Here is a 19272-nt window from a genome sequence, read left to right on the forward strand (position 1 = left end):
TTTTTTGAGACGGAGTTTCACTCTTGTTGCCCAGGCTGGAGTGCAATGACGCGATCTCGGCTCACTACAACCTCCACCTTCTGGGTTCAAGCGATTCTCCTTCCTTAGCCTCCAAAGTAGTTGGGACTACAGGCACGTGCCACCACGCCAGCTAATTTTTGTATTTTTAGTAGAGACGGGGTTTCTCAATGTTGGTCAGGCTGGTCTCAAACTCCCAACCTCAGGTGATCCGCCTGCCTTGGCCTCCCAAAGTGCTGGGATTATAAGCGTGCTGGCCTCCCAAAGTGCTGGGAGGCTGAGGTGGGCAGATCACCTGAGGTTGGGAGTTCAAGACCAGCCTGACCAACATGGAGAAACCCCGTCTCTACTAAAAATAAAAAATTAGCCGGGCATGGTGGTGCATGCCTGTAATCCCAGCTACACAGGAGGCTGAGGCAGGAGAATCATTGACCCCAGAAGTCGGAGGTTTCAGTGAGCCGAGATCACGCCATTCATTGCACTCCAACCTGGGCAACAAGAATGACACTCCATCTCAAAAAAAAGTTAAAATTTTATCAGCAAATGATCTCTCAGGGTATAACTTTTAATCACAATTAAGGAAATGTTAGATTAGACTTGATACATATACATTAAAAATATGAAATACTACTGAGTATATAATTCCTTTATTGAAAGCAACAATAAGAGTGTTTCATTCACATAGTTAAATGGTCAATGTGGTAGATATTCTCCTTGTTTATCCTGAGTTTAAAAAATAAACTTATCAGATAAAAATGAGGAAAAGGAGTATTCCAGACATTTCAAAGTTTAAGATGGTAAACACTGTGAGGATGCCATTTTTGCATATGAATGGAACAAAAGTTGGAGATAAGACCAGAGAAAATGTTAGGGGCCAGATTACAGAGATGCTCAGGTAAAACACAAAGAAAATTGACTTTATGTTACAGAAGATAGATATTTATTAAAGATGTTTCATCATAAAACTGGCCTAATAAAATTTATATTTTAAAACTGGACTGTTTGGAGACAGTATGAAGCATGATTTGAAGGTTATGAGACTGTCCAAGTAGAATAGCTGAAGGAATGCAAAGCTGGAAAATCAACGACCACCACTACCACCACAAAAACGAAAGAAGGAATAGAAAAGAGAATAAAGCAGAAACACACACGACAGGACTTAGTGCCTGAAGAGGTGTCAAAAAACCATAAATATATTAATATGTATGCAACAGTGGTTTCATACTGCACATAATGCTGTTAAAATTAAATTACTAGTACATCCTTGACAACTATTTTTTTCTTTAGCTATTTTTTCCTGTAGCATTATTTGTTGTCTGTATAAGACTGTATTATATGTATGTATGTGTATACATAAATATAATTTCTTTGCCAACTTCCTTATTATTACATGTTTATACAATTATAAATAATCATTCTAGTGGTTCAATCTTTGTGCACATCCATGGTCATTTTCTGAAGGAACTATCCTAGATATGCAGCCTCTGAGTTAAATGATATGTATGCATCTAAGACATGATACTTTCAGCCAAACGTTGTACCATACTTCATATTTTTACATTTCAACAATTAAAATCACATAAGTTTTAATAGACTTTAAAAATATTTATTTAGAAAAGTAATAGTAAATTAAAATAATGTAAAATTCAGCTTTACATTACTTTATCCCACTGGATATTGAGAAGAGGCTTAAATATATTCAAACAGTTGAAACTACTTGGACATTAAACATGAGAACTCTGCACACCTTAAAAATTACCTAAATCATTTGGACAAAAATGTTTGAAACTTGTTACTGATAATGTAAATGTTAAAAACACAGACAAAAGGCAGACTGAAATTTAGCTCGAACCTTTATATGTGTGTTGTTGGTGTTTATAAAGGTGTAAAATGATACCACATAATGCAAGAAGGCTATAACTAATTCATATTGTTTCCTCAGTTAATATCTTCACATAAAAACTACCCAAGATGTCTATTTTTTGAATAGCAGCTTGAATTTTCAAATATTATAAGAGTCTCTTGTGTATTGCCATATGTGCATAGAAAAAAATTTTAAGTCTGTGAAACTTGGAAAAAGCAGCAAATACATATTTTTTTTTTCTATTTTCAATAAATTTATGCAGAGAAGCAGGGTGAATGAATGCCTTTAGGGAAAAGGAAAGCAAAAAAGTAACTCACCATTTTGTTTGCATGTACAATTTATACATTGAAAGAGCTATTCATTAGCATATAATCTATTATATGTAAGATTACATAAAAAGTTATTTGCCTAAGTAATTAAAAAAGAAAATATAAAAACAATTTATAATTCCAATACTGGGTGCTTAGGATTTTCTTACGATTCAATTAGAAGTTTATATACTACTGTTAAAATAGAGAAATGACAGATGCACTTGTTGAGTTATCACAAGAACATGAAGTTAAGATATGTAGAATCACAGCCTGCCTCCTAGAACAACTCTGAGGACAGAATTATTCACCTATTACTTCTCTTATGTATTTGTCATTAGAATATCTTGTCATTGCATTATCACCTTCCTTCTCTTTTCTTTACATCTTCCAAGATCATCAATTAATTATATTGGTTATGTTTTAAGTTGATTGCTTTTTAGAACCATCTAAATAACTTGGTCTTAGGAAATTATTTCCAACTCAAAATAATGGGGAATTTTTCTGAGTCTTATAGATAAACTCTTATTCTGTTTGTTTTAAATTTATTTGCTTGAAACTGCCCTAAATTTTTAGTGTAGGAAGCCCATGATCTAAACCTATTTATTCTAGTCATTGAGGAGAATAGAGGGAGAAAACAAAATAGAAGTAATAAATCAGAACCCTTGGTGGAAGAAGTGGTGCATGTACTGGGAGGCGGAGACACCAGGAGGCTTCCTAAATTCTCTGACATATGTCACTCCCTGCCTGGTTTTCTCCCTTCCCTATCATAGCCTGTGATCATATATTGTATTATTTCCCACTCTTCTATGATATTCATCTTGGGTTAGGAAACCCAATATTGCTTTTCTAGTCACACCATAAGGCTGTTGTGAAAATTAAATAAGAATGCACTTCCAAAACACTTAAAACAATGCATAATGCCTTAGTAAATGCTTAGCAAATAGAGGCTTTCGTATTTTGTTTCCCGATCTTTGCTTTGTAGTCTCCAACTCTCCGATCTTGATCTGAGTTTAACAAGTTTTTTGTTTTGTTTTGCAACTTCACCCTGATCCCCTTCCTTCCTGACCATACTTCCTCTTTGTTACATCCATGGTTTTGATTTACTGCTTCGGCCCAGCAAAATAACCTTGTTTCCTGATTTTCCTGTTGCTCATCAGTTCAATTCAAGTCCCTAACTCAGTGACTCCAGAAACTCTAAATTGAAAGTGTAAGAACTTCCTGGAAAAATTATTTTACCATTTTTAAATCTCATATTCAGAAGAATATGTTGAAAAGGAATCAGAATAGAATCAATTTTTATCTTCAAATCTTTTTGATACCCTCCTAAGAACTTAAGCATAAGAGCTCGGTAAAACTAAAAATTATGTAAGAAGAGAAAATTCAAACTTAGGAAAGTTGATATTGTTTTGTAAGACTACATTCATAATGTTAAATGATTCCCTTTTTCTCCATCAAATTATAAATCTAATGTATGCTCAATAAAGTCATTTTAATTTAAAACTAATCTCCAGTGGTGGTTAACAGGTTGCGGGTTTTAAATGACAATTTGGAGGCTTAAAAATGTATTATAGACTTGCTTTTGGCCCTTTTATCATTAAAACTGATTGAAAATGTATTGGCATTCTCTGACCTTTTAGAACAAATGACATACTTATGCATAAGGCTTAGTTTAGTAACCGGCCTCAGAAATTCCAAATTAAAAACTTCACTTTGAGATCCATTTCACTTTGATTCCTGTTGACAACTGCTGCTTACCCTTTGAACTTTCATGCTTCTGGGACTGGCAAAAATGGGTGCAATTTTCCTCAGAACTACTGATTGATTGAATCTCTGAAAAATGGGGTTGCTAATGGCACTAGAATTTATATAGTGGTTTTATATAGTGGCTTAGGCCTCACTATAATTATTTTAAAACATTAAAAGCTAATACATCACTAGAGAGTGGCAGGTTCTGACTCAACTGCAATCTTGCTTCATGCTGTTTGACAAACGAGTAGTCATCTAGACAATATTTCCTCTTTCAGTGCCTTTCCCAGCCCTCATTTCATTGCCAGGTCTATAGTAAAATCAGTATGTCAAAAAAAGGTATAATAAGAAAAGAGAATAATTTTTGAGACCTTCTGCAAAGTAGCATTTGTATATATGTAAAGAATCATACTGTATTGCTTATTCAGGCCATGCATTGTGTTCTTCCTTTGGTTGGTTGTTTATTTTATTGGTGAGCAAATAGGCGATTGATATAAAATGATGTGTTAAAAGTAGAAAACAAAACACCTACAGTGTAAATCAAGTAATTTAATACACAGAAAATATATAAAAAATACATGAAGTGTTAGATATGGTGGAAGTGAGAAGAACACACAGATGATATATAAATTGTCTTTTAAAATTACAGTGTATCCCTCAATCATACTATCTGAAAGCTTTCTGAAGATATTAAGGGATTTGTTTGGATATCTTTCCCTCTTTTCAATTGAATTTCTAAACTTTCAAATGTTTTAATTTTGTAATATTAGATAGAAAATGCTTTCTACTATACATTTAAGCCTTTTTCCAGAATCCTAGCCTTACATCCTTATAAAATATTTAGCATATCTAAAGGCAAACCAGGAAAGAAAGAATTAGGCTACTTGGTTCCTCCCTTTTATTTTTTAACAAAACTTCTAAAATATCAAAATGGAACAGATATAAGAGCATGAATACAAAAGCTGAACATATTTCTAAATATATGTGTGTGGTTTTGACAAAATGCTACCTAGTGGAAACAATACATGTGATGGGAAATATTCTGGGAGTCAATAAGTGTTTAGGATATATTCCTCCATCATCTTTGAAACTTATCCTCATATCAGTGTTCTGAAGATATAGTCTTATCTTTATCATTAACATTTACGAAGGTAGTTTTGATAGATACTGGAAAAGAGAACAGAAAAAGAAATAAACAAATACATTCTTGTTGCATATAAAAATAATGGGAAATATAAGGAAGATATGTGGCAGACTGACTGTCTTAATCCATTTTGTTTCACTATCACAAAATGTCACAGAGTGGGCATGATATAATAAATGAAATTTATTTTATAGTTCTGGAGGCTGGGAAGTCCAATATCAAGGTGCTGGTATCTGGTGAGCACCTTCATGCTGCATCATCTCATGGTGAAAGGCAGAGGGGCAAGAGAATGTGAGAGAGCCAGATAACTTTCCAGAAGTAGCCAGAGAACAAGAGAAAGCTGAACTCACTTTTGTAAAAACCTGCACTTGTGATAATGAACCTATTCCTAAAATAATGATATTAATCTATTCATAAGGGCTCTGCCCTTATAGCCTAATCACCACTTAAAGATTTCATCCGTTAAGATTGTCACGATGACAGTTAAATTTCAATATGAATTTTGGAAGGGTCATTCAGTCACAGCACTGACCCATTCTGCTTTGTGCTAAACCTGTTTTGTTTGTCCATTAATATTATGTGATGCAAATCTGTGAATTAGTGGAAATTTCAATGAACAGCCACAAATACTACCAAGCCTTTCAACCAAAACATTCAATCTCAGACATTCAGACATTCAGAAGCTTGTTTAGAAATACTCTTTTAAAACATATAAAAGAACTTCTAATTTTGATGTCATTTCAGAATCTATAAAAGAGTAAACTTACCAATTCAAAATGGATTTAGCAGCCCCATAAAAAAGAACTTTGTTAATTAATATTCTGGAAAACTTATTTGCCAGACCCAATAAAGCTCTTGTATAACAAGCTGCTTTCAATGGATGTAGTGCATTTCATTCATGCTATGATCAGACTGTCCAGTAGAACTGAATGCAAAGCAATTAGTGCAACGAAGGAATAAAAAGTTTTATTAAATGAGACCTAGAGATAGAATTTACAAAAAAGGGTTTCTAAATGCTATCACTGCCACTATCCTTGGAGACAGGAAAGTTAATCAATTTGTGGTAGGGAATTACGGTAAACATTATGTGTATTACTCACCCATATGTTCTTAACATTGCACTTAAGAGACTTTATATTTCAATGCAGCACTTACCTCAATATTTTGTACTATTAGTTAACATACAACTGTGTCAAATTATAATGCAACCCACCTTGCAAACTGGAAACCTGAAATCTGTGATTGATATTCAATGGGCTCTTTTTTTCCCTAGCTCTTTAGAAACAGTGGGAATTTTATATAGGCTAGAGTAACAAAAACATTGTGAAAGTAAGAAGCTGCCAAGTAATACATTTTTGTGTAATACAATTCAATTTACTTCTGATATGAGTTATAGCAATTGGCACTTAAAAGTTAAAATCAGCGTGTAAGGCTTATGTGTGGTAACCAGCACCCATTTAATTTAATTATAATTTTTAATTTAGCATTTTTCATATCTGCTCATCAGAAATATTTTATGGTATTGGGTCTGGTAAAACAATCTTAACTGCTTGTATTAAGTGAAGTTTCAAAAATTATAAAGATCATCTCCTTCTGTAGGAAGTTCTAATGTTGAAATAACGTATTTTTATTTGCTCAGAACATTCTTATTTCAAGTCAATATGTATAGATGGCATTTGTATGTATAAAAGAACTCTATATATTTAAAAGTAGATTAAATATAAAATATTAAATTATATAATTAACTACATAATATTAAATTAACATTATGTTAATGTTAAATATAAACATTTAATATTTTAACTATTAACATTAAAATATATTAAAACTGAAATGCATTATTCATCCAGCATGGAACTCTTCAAACTAGAAGAGCACAAATAATGTAAAAGTGGTGGAAAGAAGAAACTGCTATTTATAAGCTTTACTTGTATTATAATGACTATGACATGTAAATATTAAGTCAGAGAAGTCGACAGGAAATTCCCGTTTCAGTTACATGATCTAATGCCTTGTAGCCTTCTTTTGCTTATTTGCAAATAGACCTATAACCAGTCCATAACAATATTTAGTCATTTAGAACCAACTGAAATAATCGTATTAGTCAGATTATCAAGAGAGACAGAACCAATAGGATACATAGAGGCATACCTCGAGGATATTGCAGGTTCAGTTTTTGCCACCACAGTAAAGCAAATATCCCAATAAAGTGAGTCACACAATTTTTTTTTTATTTTCCAGTGCATATAAAAGTTAGGTTTACACTATTCTATATTCTTTTAAGTGTCCAATAGCATTATATCTAAAAAACAATATGCATACCTTCATTTTAAAAATACTTTATTGCTAAAAAATTCTGATGGAGAGACATGAAGTAAGCACATGCTGCGGGAAAATGGTGCTTCACAACACAGGGTTACCACAAAGCCTCGATTTGTAAAAATAAGTTTGTAAAAAAAAAAAAAAAATTGTGTGAAGTTCAATAAAGTGAAATTCAATAAAACGAAGTATGCCTATATATAGATAGATGTAGATGTAGATATAGATATTTGAGAGGGGATTTAATAGGGAAAATAGCTTACATGATTATGGAGACTGAGAATTCTCGTGACAGGCTGTCTGCAACCTAGAGATTCTGAAACGCTAAGAAAAGCCTCAAAACCAGGGAAGCTGGTGATGTAATTCTCAGTCCCAGGCCACAGGCCTGAGAACCTGTGAGTGGGGATGGGGTGGGGAACTAGTGTAAGTCCTGGAGTCCCTAGGCCAGAAAACTAGGGGTCCTGATGTCCCGGGGCAGGAGGAAAACACTGTGTTTTCGCTCCAGGAGACAGAGAGAGAAGAAATCCTTTTCTCTCCTTTGTTGTTCTATCTGGGCTGCCAGCTGATTGGATGGTGCCCATCTACATTGAGGGTGAATCTTCCTCACTCAGTCCACTGAGTCACTCACCAGTCTTCTCTGGAAGCCCTCACTGAAACAGCCAGAAGTAACGTTTTACCAGTTGTCTGTTCCTGAATCCAGTTGACACCTAAAATGAACCACAGCAAAAATAGAGAAATGACATTACCTATCACTATTTTTTCAATAAATCATGTTATAAAATGTGTTTGAAAATTCTTTTCACTTGTATAAGATATAAAAAATATAACTTATAACTTCATTCACAAAATACCTTTTCTTCATGGATTCTGTCAAAAGAGAATAAGTCAAAATATTTAAAACATTACATGGTTGAAGATGTTTTTAGCAATGTAATATGTGATAGAATAAAAATCTCCAACTTTTCTAAATTAGGAGAATATTTAAATAAGCTATAGTAGAACTGACTGAGAAATATCATTCAGCCATTGAAGATGTAGTAAATAGGATACAAAATTGTAGGTTTGACCTGACCTTTACTACTGAAAATCACATTAAAAATGCCAAAAAGGACATATCAAAAAATGCTACCTTGGCCCCTTCTTCAATATTGGGCTTCTGAATATATACACTGGATTAGTTCTGGGAACTAAGTAAGAGGCTGTAAATTCCCACTCAGCAATTGAGGCTCGGTTCCTGTCCTCAGATGTGGGATTTTTCTACCTATACATATCAAGAAGCACCTTAACAGTTTATAAAGTATAACCTATGATTAATAGGTTGTATATTATGTAAATCATGTAAATAGAAGCACCTGTTTTATCTTTAAGGTCACTGTGATCAATGAACTATTTCTACAGTCCTCTGAAGATCAATACACTTCAATTACCACTAATAAACAGCTATGACTCACTGTAGTAATTTTACCTCATCTCTTATAGCTAGTCATCCACACCAAGCCTTTACCTGGGATACTGCTTTCATTTTGGATCAAGAAATGCAATTTATTGCAGCATTCTCAGCATTGTTAGCTGAGACTTCAGAGGACAGGAACACATAACTCTTCAGAGATGCTTGTGTTCTTCCCCCTTCCATGTGATTTTTTTAATGTCTGTGTGTAGGGAGTGTGGTCCTCTCATGTAAGAGAGGTGACCAAGTTTCTTGGAACAGATTCACGCCAACATTCCCACCTCCCTGAATCTCTACAGTAGGCCAGGGAGGTTGTATAGGTTATTTTCAAATTCCATTCATTTTTGGTTCATTCTTTAATTAGCCAGTCTAATGAATTACCACCACCCCCTGCCCAAGTATCAAGTCAGCACATTAAATCCCAAATATGAAATCATTACCACCCATGACAATATATTTGCCCTAATAGAGACTTAATGTCATTCTATTTGCTGTAAACTTTTATAAGTGGGCTTTAGATTTCTCTGACTCAATTATTTTGGGACCTAATTTGTAGCATGGAGGCAATAAGGAGTAATGTGGTGAGTCCAAAAGAGATCTGTGAAATTTCCTCTGTCAAGTTATTGAAAAGCATTTGTGCAGAAGAAGACTGATTCCCTCAGAAGTGATGAGAGGTTGCTTCCAATAGCAAGGAGGTTCAGAAGAATTTGAAAGTTCAAATTTCTTATCAATGCATGAGATATCTTATATGGCAGAAGATTTAATCAGCAATTAAACTGTGCTACAGTCAAACCTTAATCTTGTCCTCAGCAGTATCTACCCTAAAACTACAGGATTAAGAGAATTCTTCAAAGCTGCCATCGAGACATTAAAATTTTACCTTATTTCTGAACTGAGCGTTCATGGCCTTAAGTTTCTCATTTGCACTCTGTATTCATTTGGAGGCTTCAGAGCAGTTAGCTGGAACCACAGTCTTCAAAATCACTATTATTGCCTTGGTCTTGCATTCCACCTGCACTTCATTCCATGCCAACACTAGTAGTTATTTAAACAATCATAATGTAACCACAGGCTGTAAATTGTCACAGTTCCATTTCCCATCAGTATGTGCTACATAGATATGGGAGCAATCCAATCTCAGAATCTCATTTCTTGTGGTTCCGTTTCAATTACTAAATTTAAGAAGAAAGTGTGTCTAGGAGGGTGGAGAGTGACAGCGAAAATGAGCAGGGTCAGTGGGTCTTAGATCCCAGAGGGACTGCAGGCTTGATGGAGGGAGGAAGCTCAAAAATTTGAAGATGGCATAGCAGATTGGAATGCTTGAAATTCAGATTACAGAAGGGTTTATATTATTGTTAATAATGGTAATATTCACTAACACAACTTAAAAGTAATGTCATTGCATTCAATAGAAAATAACTATAAAATAAATTTAATGTAAATGAAACATTATTGAATACAAATTAGTTCCATTGAATGCCAAATGGAGTTTGAGATTTGAATTTTCTTTGTAAAAATAAAATCAAAATTTCAGAACCTTATTATCTGAGGCTTTGCTCCTACCATGGTATTACTGGGTATATACCCAAAGGATTATAAATCATTTTACTGTAAAGACACATACACACATATGATTATTGCAGCACCATTCACAATAGCAAAGGCTTGAAACCAACCCAAATACCCATCAATGATGGACTGGATAAAGAAAATATGGCACATTTGTACCATGGAATACTATGCAGCCTTAGAAAAGAATGAGTTCATGTCCTTTGCAAGGACATGGATGAAACTGGAAAACATCATTCTCAGAAAACTAACACAGGAACAGAAAACCAAACATTGCATTTTCTCACTCATAAGTGGAAGTTGAACAATGAGAACACATGGACATAAGGAGGGAAAGATCACACAGCGGGGCCTGTCGGGGGTTGGGGGGCAAGGGAAGGGAGAGCATTAGGACAAATACCTAATGTATGAGTGGCTTAAAACCTAGATGACAGGTTGATGGGTGCAGCAAACCACCATGGCACTTGTATGCCTATGTAACAAACCTGCAGGTTCTGCACATGTATCCCAGAACTTAAAGTCTAATAAATACATACATACATATATATATACACACAGACACGCACACACACACACATACATACATACAAACTAAAAGGTAATTGTAAATGGAACAACTTTCTCACTGTAACACGATATGATTTTTGTGCTATCTCTCCCTACCACTAAAAGCCGTCTCTTATACCCATGATAGACATGTCATGTTGTAGAAAATCTGCGCTAGCTTGCAAAGGGGTTAATATAGTGAACTCATTATCCTGTGGACAACAGGAAACCGCACTTGTATCTCTTGTTCACTTTCTTATTACTGCCACATCTTCTGCCAAAGAAATAAAACATTTACAGATATGGTCACAATGTCTCTCAATTTGCCTATCAATAAACTTTAAGAAATACTTATATAAAGGTGACTGGCATAAATGAAGCATTTCAGAGATGATATATACATTATCTCCTCCTGTCTTGAAATGTAGAATATGCTTATGCTGGCAATGACTTCCACACAAATTCCAACAATATACTTCCTTGTTTTTGTACATTGTGATTCTGTAAGTATGAAACACTCTAATATTTATTTATACTTTAAGTGATCAGTTTACATGAACTATTTAGTCAGCTCGAATAATAAAAATTTTCTATTTGCTATGAGTTTTTAGCCATTTTGTTAGTAACCTGTTTCCAATAAATATCCAACTCTTGAAAAAGGAAGGTTTCTTTTTTAAAAAAGGTATTAATTAGTTTTCTCCCATTTTTTTCTAATCATAATTTATAAAAGAATCCCATCATTCCAGATTACAAATTAAAAATGTTGTGAGTCTTTAAACCCATAAGAAGTAGATTAACCAAACAAATTGGAGACTCTTCAACAATTAATTACTTTTTCATATTTCATGGAAACAAAGATGCATATATACTCACACAGAATAAGACTTAGAACAACAAATTTTTGCCTGACTCAGATGGACTTATCAAATTTCCCAAACTTGCCTGAATAAATTGCTTATTTTTAACAACTTTTGTGAGTAAGCTAATGTATACAGTAGCAAGGTTAGTGTAATTTTTCTTGTGGTGAAACAATCACATCAAAATGAAACTCTGGTGAAGAAGATTTTCCTTAAAACAGAGGGGTAATTTGGAAAATAAAAATTTTTCATGCTTTAGCAGAGTACTTTAAACTCATCAGGGGTTATAGGAATCCAAATACCCAACTTCAGAATCAGACCTTTGCACACCCTGAAGTGTCATAAAGTATCAGGCTAATTTTTACAATATTTTTTTAGCAAGGTGAGATTATGTTTTTTTTTTTAATTTGGCACATAATTGTTTTGCCCTTTACCTAATTATCTCTTCCAGCATCCTGACTCTATGAAAATGCATCTTTTTTTTTCTAATTGTGGATTAAAAAAAGGAGAAAACAAATATCATCATTAAATTCACTATTCTCCTTATTTTCTTCTCTTATTTAGTTTTTAACTGTGAAGTATTATTTGCATACAGAAAAGTACATAACAAATGGTGCAGCTCAATGAGTTACCAGCAATGGGCCACCTGTATAATTACCACCTAGGAAAAGATAGAACATTACCAGTGACCCAGCCCCCATGGCATTTTTCTCAGTCATTTTTCACTCTCCCCAAAGGTAACCACCCATGGGATCATCAGCACTGCCATTCATGTTACTTGCTTTTGAACAATTATTATACAGTGTGAATTATTTTACCCAACATTAGGTTTGTAAAACCCATTAATAGTGTTGTGTATAAGTTGAGATTTGCTTGTTTTCATTGTTGTGCAATATTTTATTGTTTGTGTTCAAAGAAAAACTTTAGACGAATGAAATTTAACAGAGTTGAATTCAGCAAAGAGCCATTCAGGAATCGAGGAGCCCCTTGAACCACATAGGTTCAAAGCAACTGGGGTCTGCCACAAGATTAGATAATATTTATGGACAGAAAGAAGAAAGTGACATACAGAAAATGGAAGTAAAGTACAGAAACAGCTGGATTGGTTACAGCTCCACATTTGCCTTATTTGAACACAGTTTGAACAGTTGGTCACCTATAGTTGGCTGAAACTCTGTGATTGGTACAACAGTAGGTTACAATCTGTTTATACATCCAGTTAGGTCGCAGTTCACTATGCATGAAGAAACCTTGAGGCCAAACTTAAAATATGTAAGGAGGTATCCAGTCTACTTTCAAAGTATGTTTGGGTTGTTTCCAGTGTAGACTGTTACGACAATGCTTCTACTAACATTTCTGTCTCTTGGTATGTACATTCATCTAGTGGGTATGTACCTAAGGGGGGAAATTGCTGGATTCTAAGATATGCATAAATTAGTTTTCAGAGATTGTTTATCAGATTGATTGACTGAACCAATTTACAATCCCAACAACAGGGTACAAGCATTCTGATAGTTCCATGTCCTTACCGACACTTGCTGTTGTGTATCTTTTCATTTTAATCATTCTGGTGACTGTGGAGTAGTATTTTTTTATTTTGTATTTCCCTAATAGTTAATGAGATTGCTACCTTTTCATATATTTATTGGCCATTGGTTATCTTCTTTTATGAAACCTCCTATCCATTTTTCTGATTGTCGTCTCATTTATTCTTGTTGATTTATAGGAGTTAATATTTATTGATAATTTTTTGTTAAGCATATGTATTATAAATATTTTCTACTGTGGCTTGTCTTTGCACTCTCTTTATGATATCTTTTTAACTACGAAGTATTATTGCAGTCAAATTATCAATCTTTTCTTTGTGTTAATGCATTTTGTGCTGTGTTTAATAAATCCTTTTCTAGCCAAATTTGTGGTTACATTCTTCTATATAGTTTTCTAGAAGCTTTATTGTTTACCTTTTATATTTATATCTATAGGCTGCATGGCATTGATTTCTGTGTATAGTATGAGTTAAGAGACAAGTTTCATTATTTTTCGTACATATATCTAATTAACTTAGAACTACTTAATGAAAAGACCTCCCTTTCTCTATAGTACACACTTTAGTGCAAGCTAGGTATAAATCAAGTGCCTGTGTATGCATGGACAACTTTCATTGATTTATTTGGTTTATCCTTGTACAACTAACCCACTGTCTTAATTACTATATTAATCTATAGTCATCAACAGCCAGGTTTTTCTTCTTCCTGAAGAGTATCTTGGCACATTTTGTCCTTGTGCAGCTTCATACAAACTTTACATTCAGCTTCAAGCACATTTACTTGTGCACACACACATACGCACAACCTGGAATTTTTAACTGGAAATTCACTGACTGAATCTATAGATCAATTTGAGGAGAATTTATATCTTTACAGTATTAAGTCTCTCAATCAATGAACATGCTATATCTTCCTTTGTTTTACTAAAAAATGGTTTTATAGTTTTTCATGTAGAGGTCTCTCATATCTTTAAATGAGTTTGTTCCTAGATATTTGATCATTTAATGCTATTGCAAATGATATCTGGTTTTTAATCCTATGTTGTAAGTGTTGCTATTACATACAAATATAATCTATTTTTGAACATTAATTCTGTAACATAGCAAGCTGATAAATAATTTATTAATTTTAGTAATTTATCCTTTGTTCTCTTGGATTTTCTACATACATATTCATACCATCACTAATCCATAACTTTTGTTTCATTCTTTCCAATTCTTAAATACTTTTTTCTAATTTTTTTTATTGGACTACAGAGTCCAGCACAACTCCAATTTAATGCTGAATAGAAATGTTAGCAATTTGTATCCTTTAAGACAGTCAAAAATTTTTATTTTATTAGTATGTATGATACTTGATATAGATTTTCTTTAAGTAATGTTCATAAAAATAATAAACACTTTTTAAAGTTTCTAGTTTGCTGGTTATTTCTAGGTTTTTTGTTTTGTTTTGTTTTATTTTTGTTTTTCTAAGACTGGATGTTGAACTTTATCTGTACCTTTTCTTCATCTGCCAAGAAGAGCATATAATTTTTCTCTTTTGGTCCTAATGTAGTGAATTACAATGATCGATTTTTGAATGCCAAACCAATCTTGCTTTTATATAATAAACCCGATCTGTTTGTTTGTTTATGCAATTCTCTGTTTGCTAATTTATTTATCTTTTGAATCTACAATCATGTGAAAGATTGGCCTATAATTTCATTTTCTTGGAATAACTTTGTCAGGTTTTGTTATCAAAGTTGTGCTTTCTTTATATAATGGATTGAATAGTGTCTTGCTTTTTTTCTAACTTCATGAAGAATCTGTGTACAACTGAAGTTAATTACTCTCTTGTATATTTGGTAGATTTTTTTAGTAAGACCACTGGCCTTGCATTTTGTGGTGGGTAAGTTTTAATTCCAGATTTGAAGTCTTTGATAGTTACAAAACCATTCATATTTTCTATTTCTTTGGGGAGGAACTTTTTTAGGAATTTGTCCATATCATCTTAATTTTCAAATTTACTGGCATAAACTTGTACATAAGTTATCCTTCTATTACCTGTAACATCTGTAACAATGTGCTTTTAAAATTCCTGTTACATTTTTGTGCCTTCACTTATTTTCCTTGTAAGTTTCAACAACTTATTTTGGACTTTGTAAAGGACCAACCTTCTGTCAGATCAACTTTCTTAATTGTATTTCTTATCTATTTTGTTAATTTTTGCTCTTAATTGTTTTCTTCCTTGTACTTGTTTAAATTTAACTTGCTGATTTTTTTTTGACTTCTTAAATTTGATAAGTAGCTCAGACTACTTTTCTTATACATTACAGGCTATCAATTTTCCTCAATACAATTCAGCTGCATCCCATCTACTATCAAAACTTGTGAAATTTTGATATAGAGTATTTTTATTATCATCCCATTCGAAGTACTTTTCATTTCTCTGGTGATTTTCTTTGACCCATGGCTTCATTTCTGATCATTTGGGGATTTTTCTTGTTATCTCGGTCCCACCTTCATTTGACAAGTCCTGGACCCGTTTTGTTACCACCTAACCATTGAATACTTTTAAAGTATTCCTCAGTTTGTTAGTTTCTTAGCTTTCTGTTTATAAATTGGCATATGCCCCTCAGGGAAAAGCATTTCCAAATATGAAGCTATCTCTCTGGGTTATTTTCTTCTCCAGGACTCTGGGCCTGTAAATTTTTACTGCCTCTTTAGCTCTGCAAATGCATTATATGTTCAAATTTTCTAGCCGTTGTCAGTGGGAGGATTGTTCTGAATGACTTCATCCACCAACCATTACCAAAATTGGAAGTCAAGATTCCCATTACTTTTAATATTTTATTCCTAAGTGTAATGATCAAATAACATTTTATTTGCATTCTACAAGATTATTTGAGCTCCTTGAATTGCAATTTTTATAACAAAGGTGAAAAAACTCAAGTATGCTTTTATGTGGGTGATAACAACTCTAATCAAGGCTAAAACTTTAATAGAAATGAAACCCCTATTAGCACTTTCATTCATAAATTTATTGTTCTACTTTTGTTATACATATTAACATCTTTTAGTCTTTGGCTATCATCTGGTTCACATTTTATTATTATTTTTTTCAATTAGCTATTTTGACCAGAAAATCCTCATATGGATGTAAAAATAAATATTTTATTTTGCTTTTACCTTTCAAAAGCTAGGTAAATATTTATTTTGCTTTGAAGAAGAAAGTATATAAAATGCATTGTAACTTATTTTGAAAAATGTGTTCCAGATATCAGAGTTTAGCGTGTTCTGAATACAACACATCAGGGGAATAGCTTAGAATATAACCAAAGGGTGTACTTATACTACATATAAAATTTAGACATATTACACAATGAGAACTAGTGGTTGTAATAAAAATATGCCTGATATTATAGCAAATCGAAAATCAAATCCTGTTGTCGTTGACATATTGATAGAACTATATGAATGTAGTATTATATCTCTTTGATTTATTTCCACTGTGAGTATAAAACTAACTCCTTTTAGAAGGCCTGTTAATAGTTCATATATAGCATGTATTAGTCTAATAATATTGCCATAAAAAATAACACAGACTCAGTGGCTTAACAATGGAAATTTACTTCCTCAAAGGTCTGGAGGCTGGAAGTCCAAGAGCAAAGCGTCAGCCAGTTTGGTGCCTCCTGAGGCCTCTCTCCTTGACTTGCAGATGCTCACCTTCTTCTGTGTCCTCACATTGCCTTTCTTCTGTGCATGTGCCTCCCTGGTGTCTCTTCCTCTTCTGATAAGGACATCAGTCATGTCAGATTAGAACTCTATGCTTACAATCTCACTTTACCTTAATTACTTATTTAAAGGGCCTGTCTCCAAATAACAATCATATTGTGGGTTAGAATTTCAGGACATGAATTTGGGAGAGAAACAAGTTAGTCCATAACACAGCACATATTCATTCAAAAAACATTACCCACTTAACATGGGCCAGGGACTATTCCTATATCAAAAATTATACAGGGCAGAAATAAACAAAAATGTTTAAAGCCTAATACATTGTTATTTTTAAAAAGATAAAGAAATTGGCAGTGTAGGGTTGTGGGGAATTATTTTAGATAGAGTGGTGATAAAATATTTTTATAAAAAGATATCCTCTGAGCAGAAACCTGAAAAAAAATTGAATGAAGACAGAATTTATGAATTACAGAGGAGAGAATTTTAGGCATAAATCATTTGCAAATGCAAGGGCCCTGGGACATATATCGGCATGGCTCTATAGAGGAACTTTCAAGAAAGCCATTGAGAGAATGGTAAGAAAGAAAGTCAGACAACTGACCTAAGATGAGTATACATAGAGCCTTGTAAGCCTTGGTAGAGATTTTTTATTTTATTTTGTTAAAGAGTCCTGGGAAGCCACTGGGAGCTTTGATCAAGCGAATCCCATTGATCTGATCTTCATTTATAAGAGCACCGTGGTAATAGACTTAGGAGTGGTACTCTCTAGAATATAAACAAATAGGGAAACCACATGAGCCGTTCAGTAGTAGAGTCAAAGATGTCATCTTTGAATTGGGTGTCAACAGTAGACAGGATGAGATGAGGTAGGATTTGGGATGTAATTTGAATGTAAAGGTGACAGGACTTGCTATTGAAGATGATGTTTGAAAATTCCTATTTTGGGTCTGAGAAATAAAGTAAATAGTGGTGCTATTCCCTGACATGGTATGGATTGGCTTGAAGGAGAGTTAATTTAGGAGTAAAATAAAACGAGTTCTGTTTTAGAAGTCATAAGTTAGAGATGCATATTGGATTCCAAGTGAGAATCATGTAGGCCTTTATCTATAGCTCTCTAGAGAGAGTCAGGGTAGGGGGCTAGAAATAAAAATTCTAGTGTTATTGAAGTATACTGTAGATCATAGTCAAAGTCAGGGGACTCATTGATATTATCCAGAGTGAGACCATGGACAAAGAACAGAAGCAGTCTAAGGACTGGGCCCAAGAACACTCCAACATTTAAAAGATGGAGAAGAGGATTCTGCAACAAGACTGTAAGAGTAGGAAGTCAATTGAAAGTAGAACAAAGCAAGTATGTGATGCTGAAGCCAACACTAATATGTGTGATCCCGTGATCATTAACAAGCTATGTTTCAAGAGAATATAACAAAAAAAATTTCAATATTATTTATTTAGCTGGAAATCTGAAAATTTCCATTAAATATAAGCATAGCAGTATTAGTATCACCTAACTAATGAATAATCAAGCCCTTGGAAAGAAAGCATATACTGTGATTGTAATAAAAGGGTAATTAATTATAGGGTTGAACAGGAAGGGGGAAGAACTATCATTTAAACATGGTATACTAAATATTTGTCATGCTTCTTTTGGCTGGGTCTTTCATAATCTCATAAAGGAGAATTAAATATGGAGTGATGAAATAGAGATCTACGCTGATGTTAAGCAGAAAAATTTCTCACTACTTGAAAGTTAATTTGGTGTTGAATATAGATGACTTCAGATCTTCAATAAATGCTAGTTGATGTTCTTTTTATCTCTTTGCTTCTTTCTACAGGTGGAGAGGTCCCGTACACAACTCTGGCTACTCGAATGATGATGGGGGCTTGGTGGCTATTTGCTTTGATTGTTATTTCATCTTATACAGCAAACCTCGCTGCTTTCCTCACTATCACACGCATTGAAAGTTCCATCCAGTAAGTAGACAATGTTTCCATTAGCCACAAAGCATGAGAAATGATGAGTGGCCAAAGCTATCTGAGAATAAGTATATGGTGTCTTATAATAAATATACAACTTCCCTTTGAGTAAAGGATCAATTTTGTTTTACTGCAGAGTATCACTGGTTAGTCCAAGTCCTGAAAATGCAGTATTGGTAGAGCATTTTTTATAAAATAAAATTTTGGCTAC

General features: G+C 33.5%; 1 protein-coding gene across 1 annotated transcript in view; it reads left to right on the forward strand.

Annotated features, from left to right (window-relative positions):
- The window catches only part of GRID2 (glutamate receptor, ionotropic, delta 2), a gene marked incomplete at its 5' end in the record, with an annotated part of 361187 nt that overhangs the window by 51811 nt on the left and 290104 nt on the right, over positions 1 to 19272 (forward strand). The window contains one exon of the mRNA XM_011975477.1: positions 18920 to 19058. Coding sequence (XP_011830867.1) covers positions 18920 to 19058 — 139 coding nt within the window. The remainder of the gene's footprint in view (positions 1 to 18919; positions 19059 to 19272) is intronic.

Source organism: Mandrillus leucophaeus, unplaced genomic scaffold, assembly GCF_000951045.1.
Source record: "Mandrillus leucophaeus isolate KB7577 unplaced genomic scaffold, Mleu.le_1.0 Scaffold1566, whole genome shotgun sequence".
Classification (NCBI taxonomy): Eukaryota; Metazoa; Chordata; class Mammalia; order Primates; family Cercopithecidae; genus Mandrillus; species Mandrillus leucophaeus.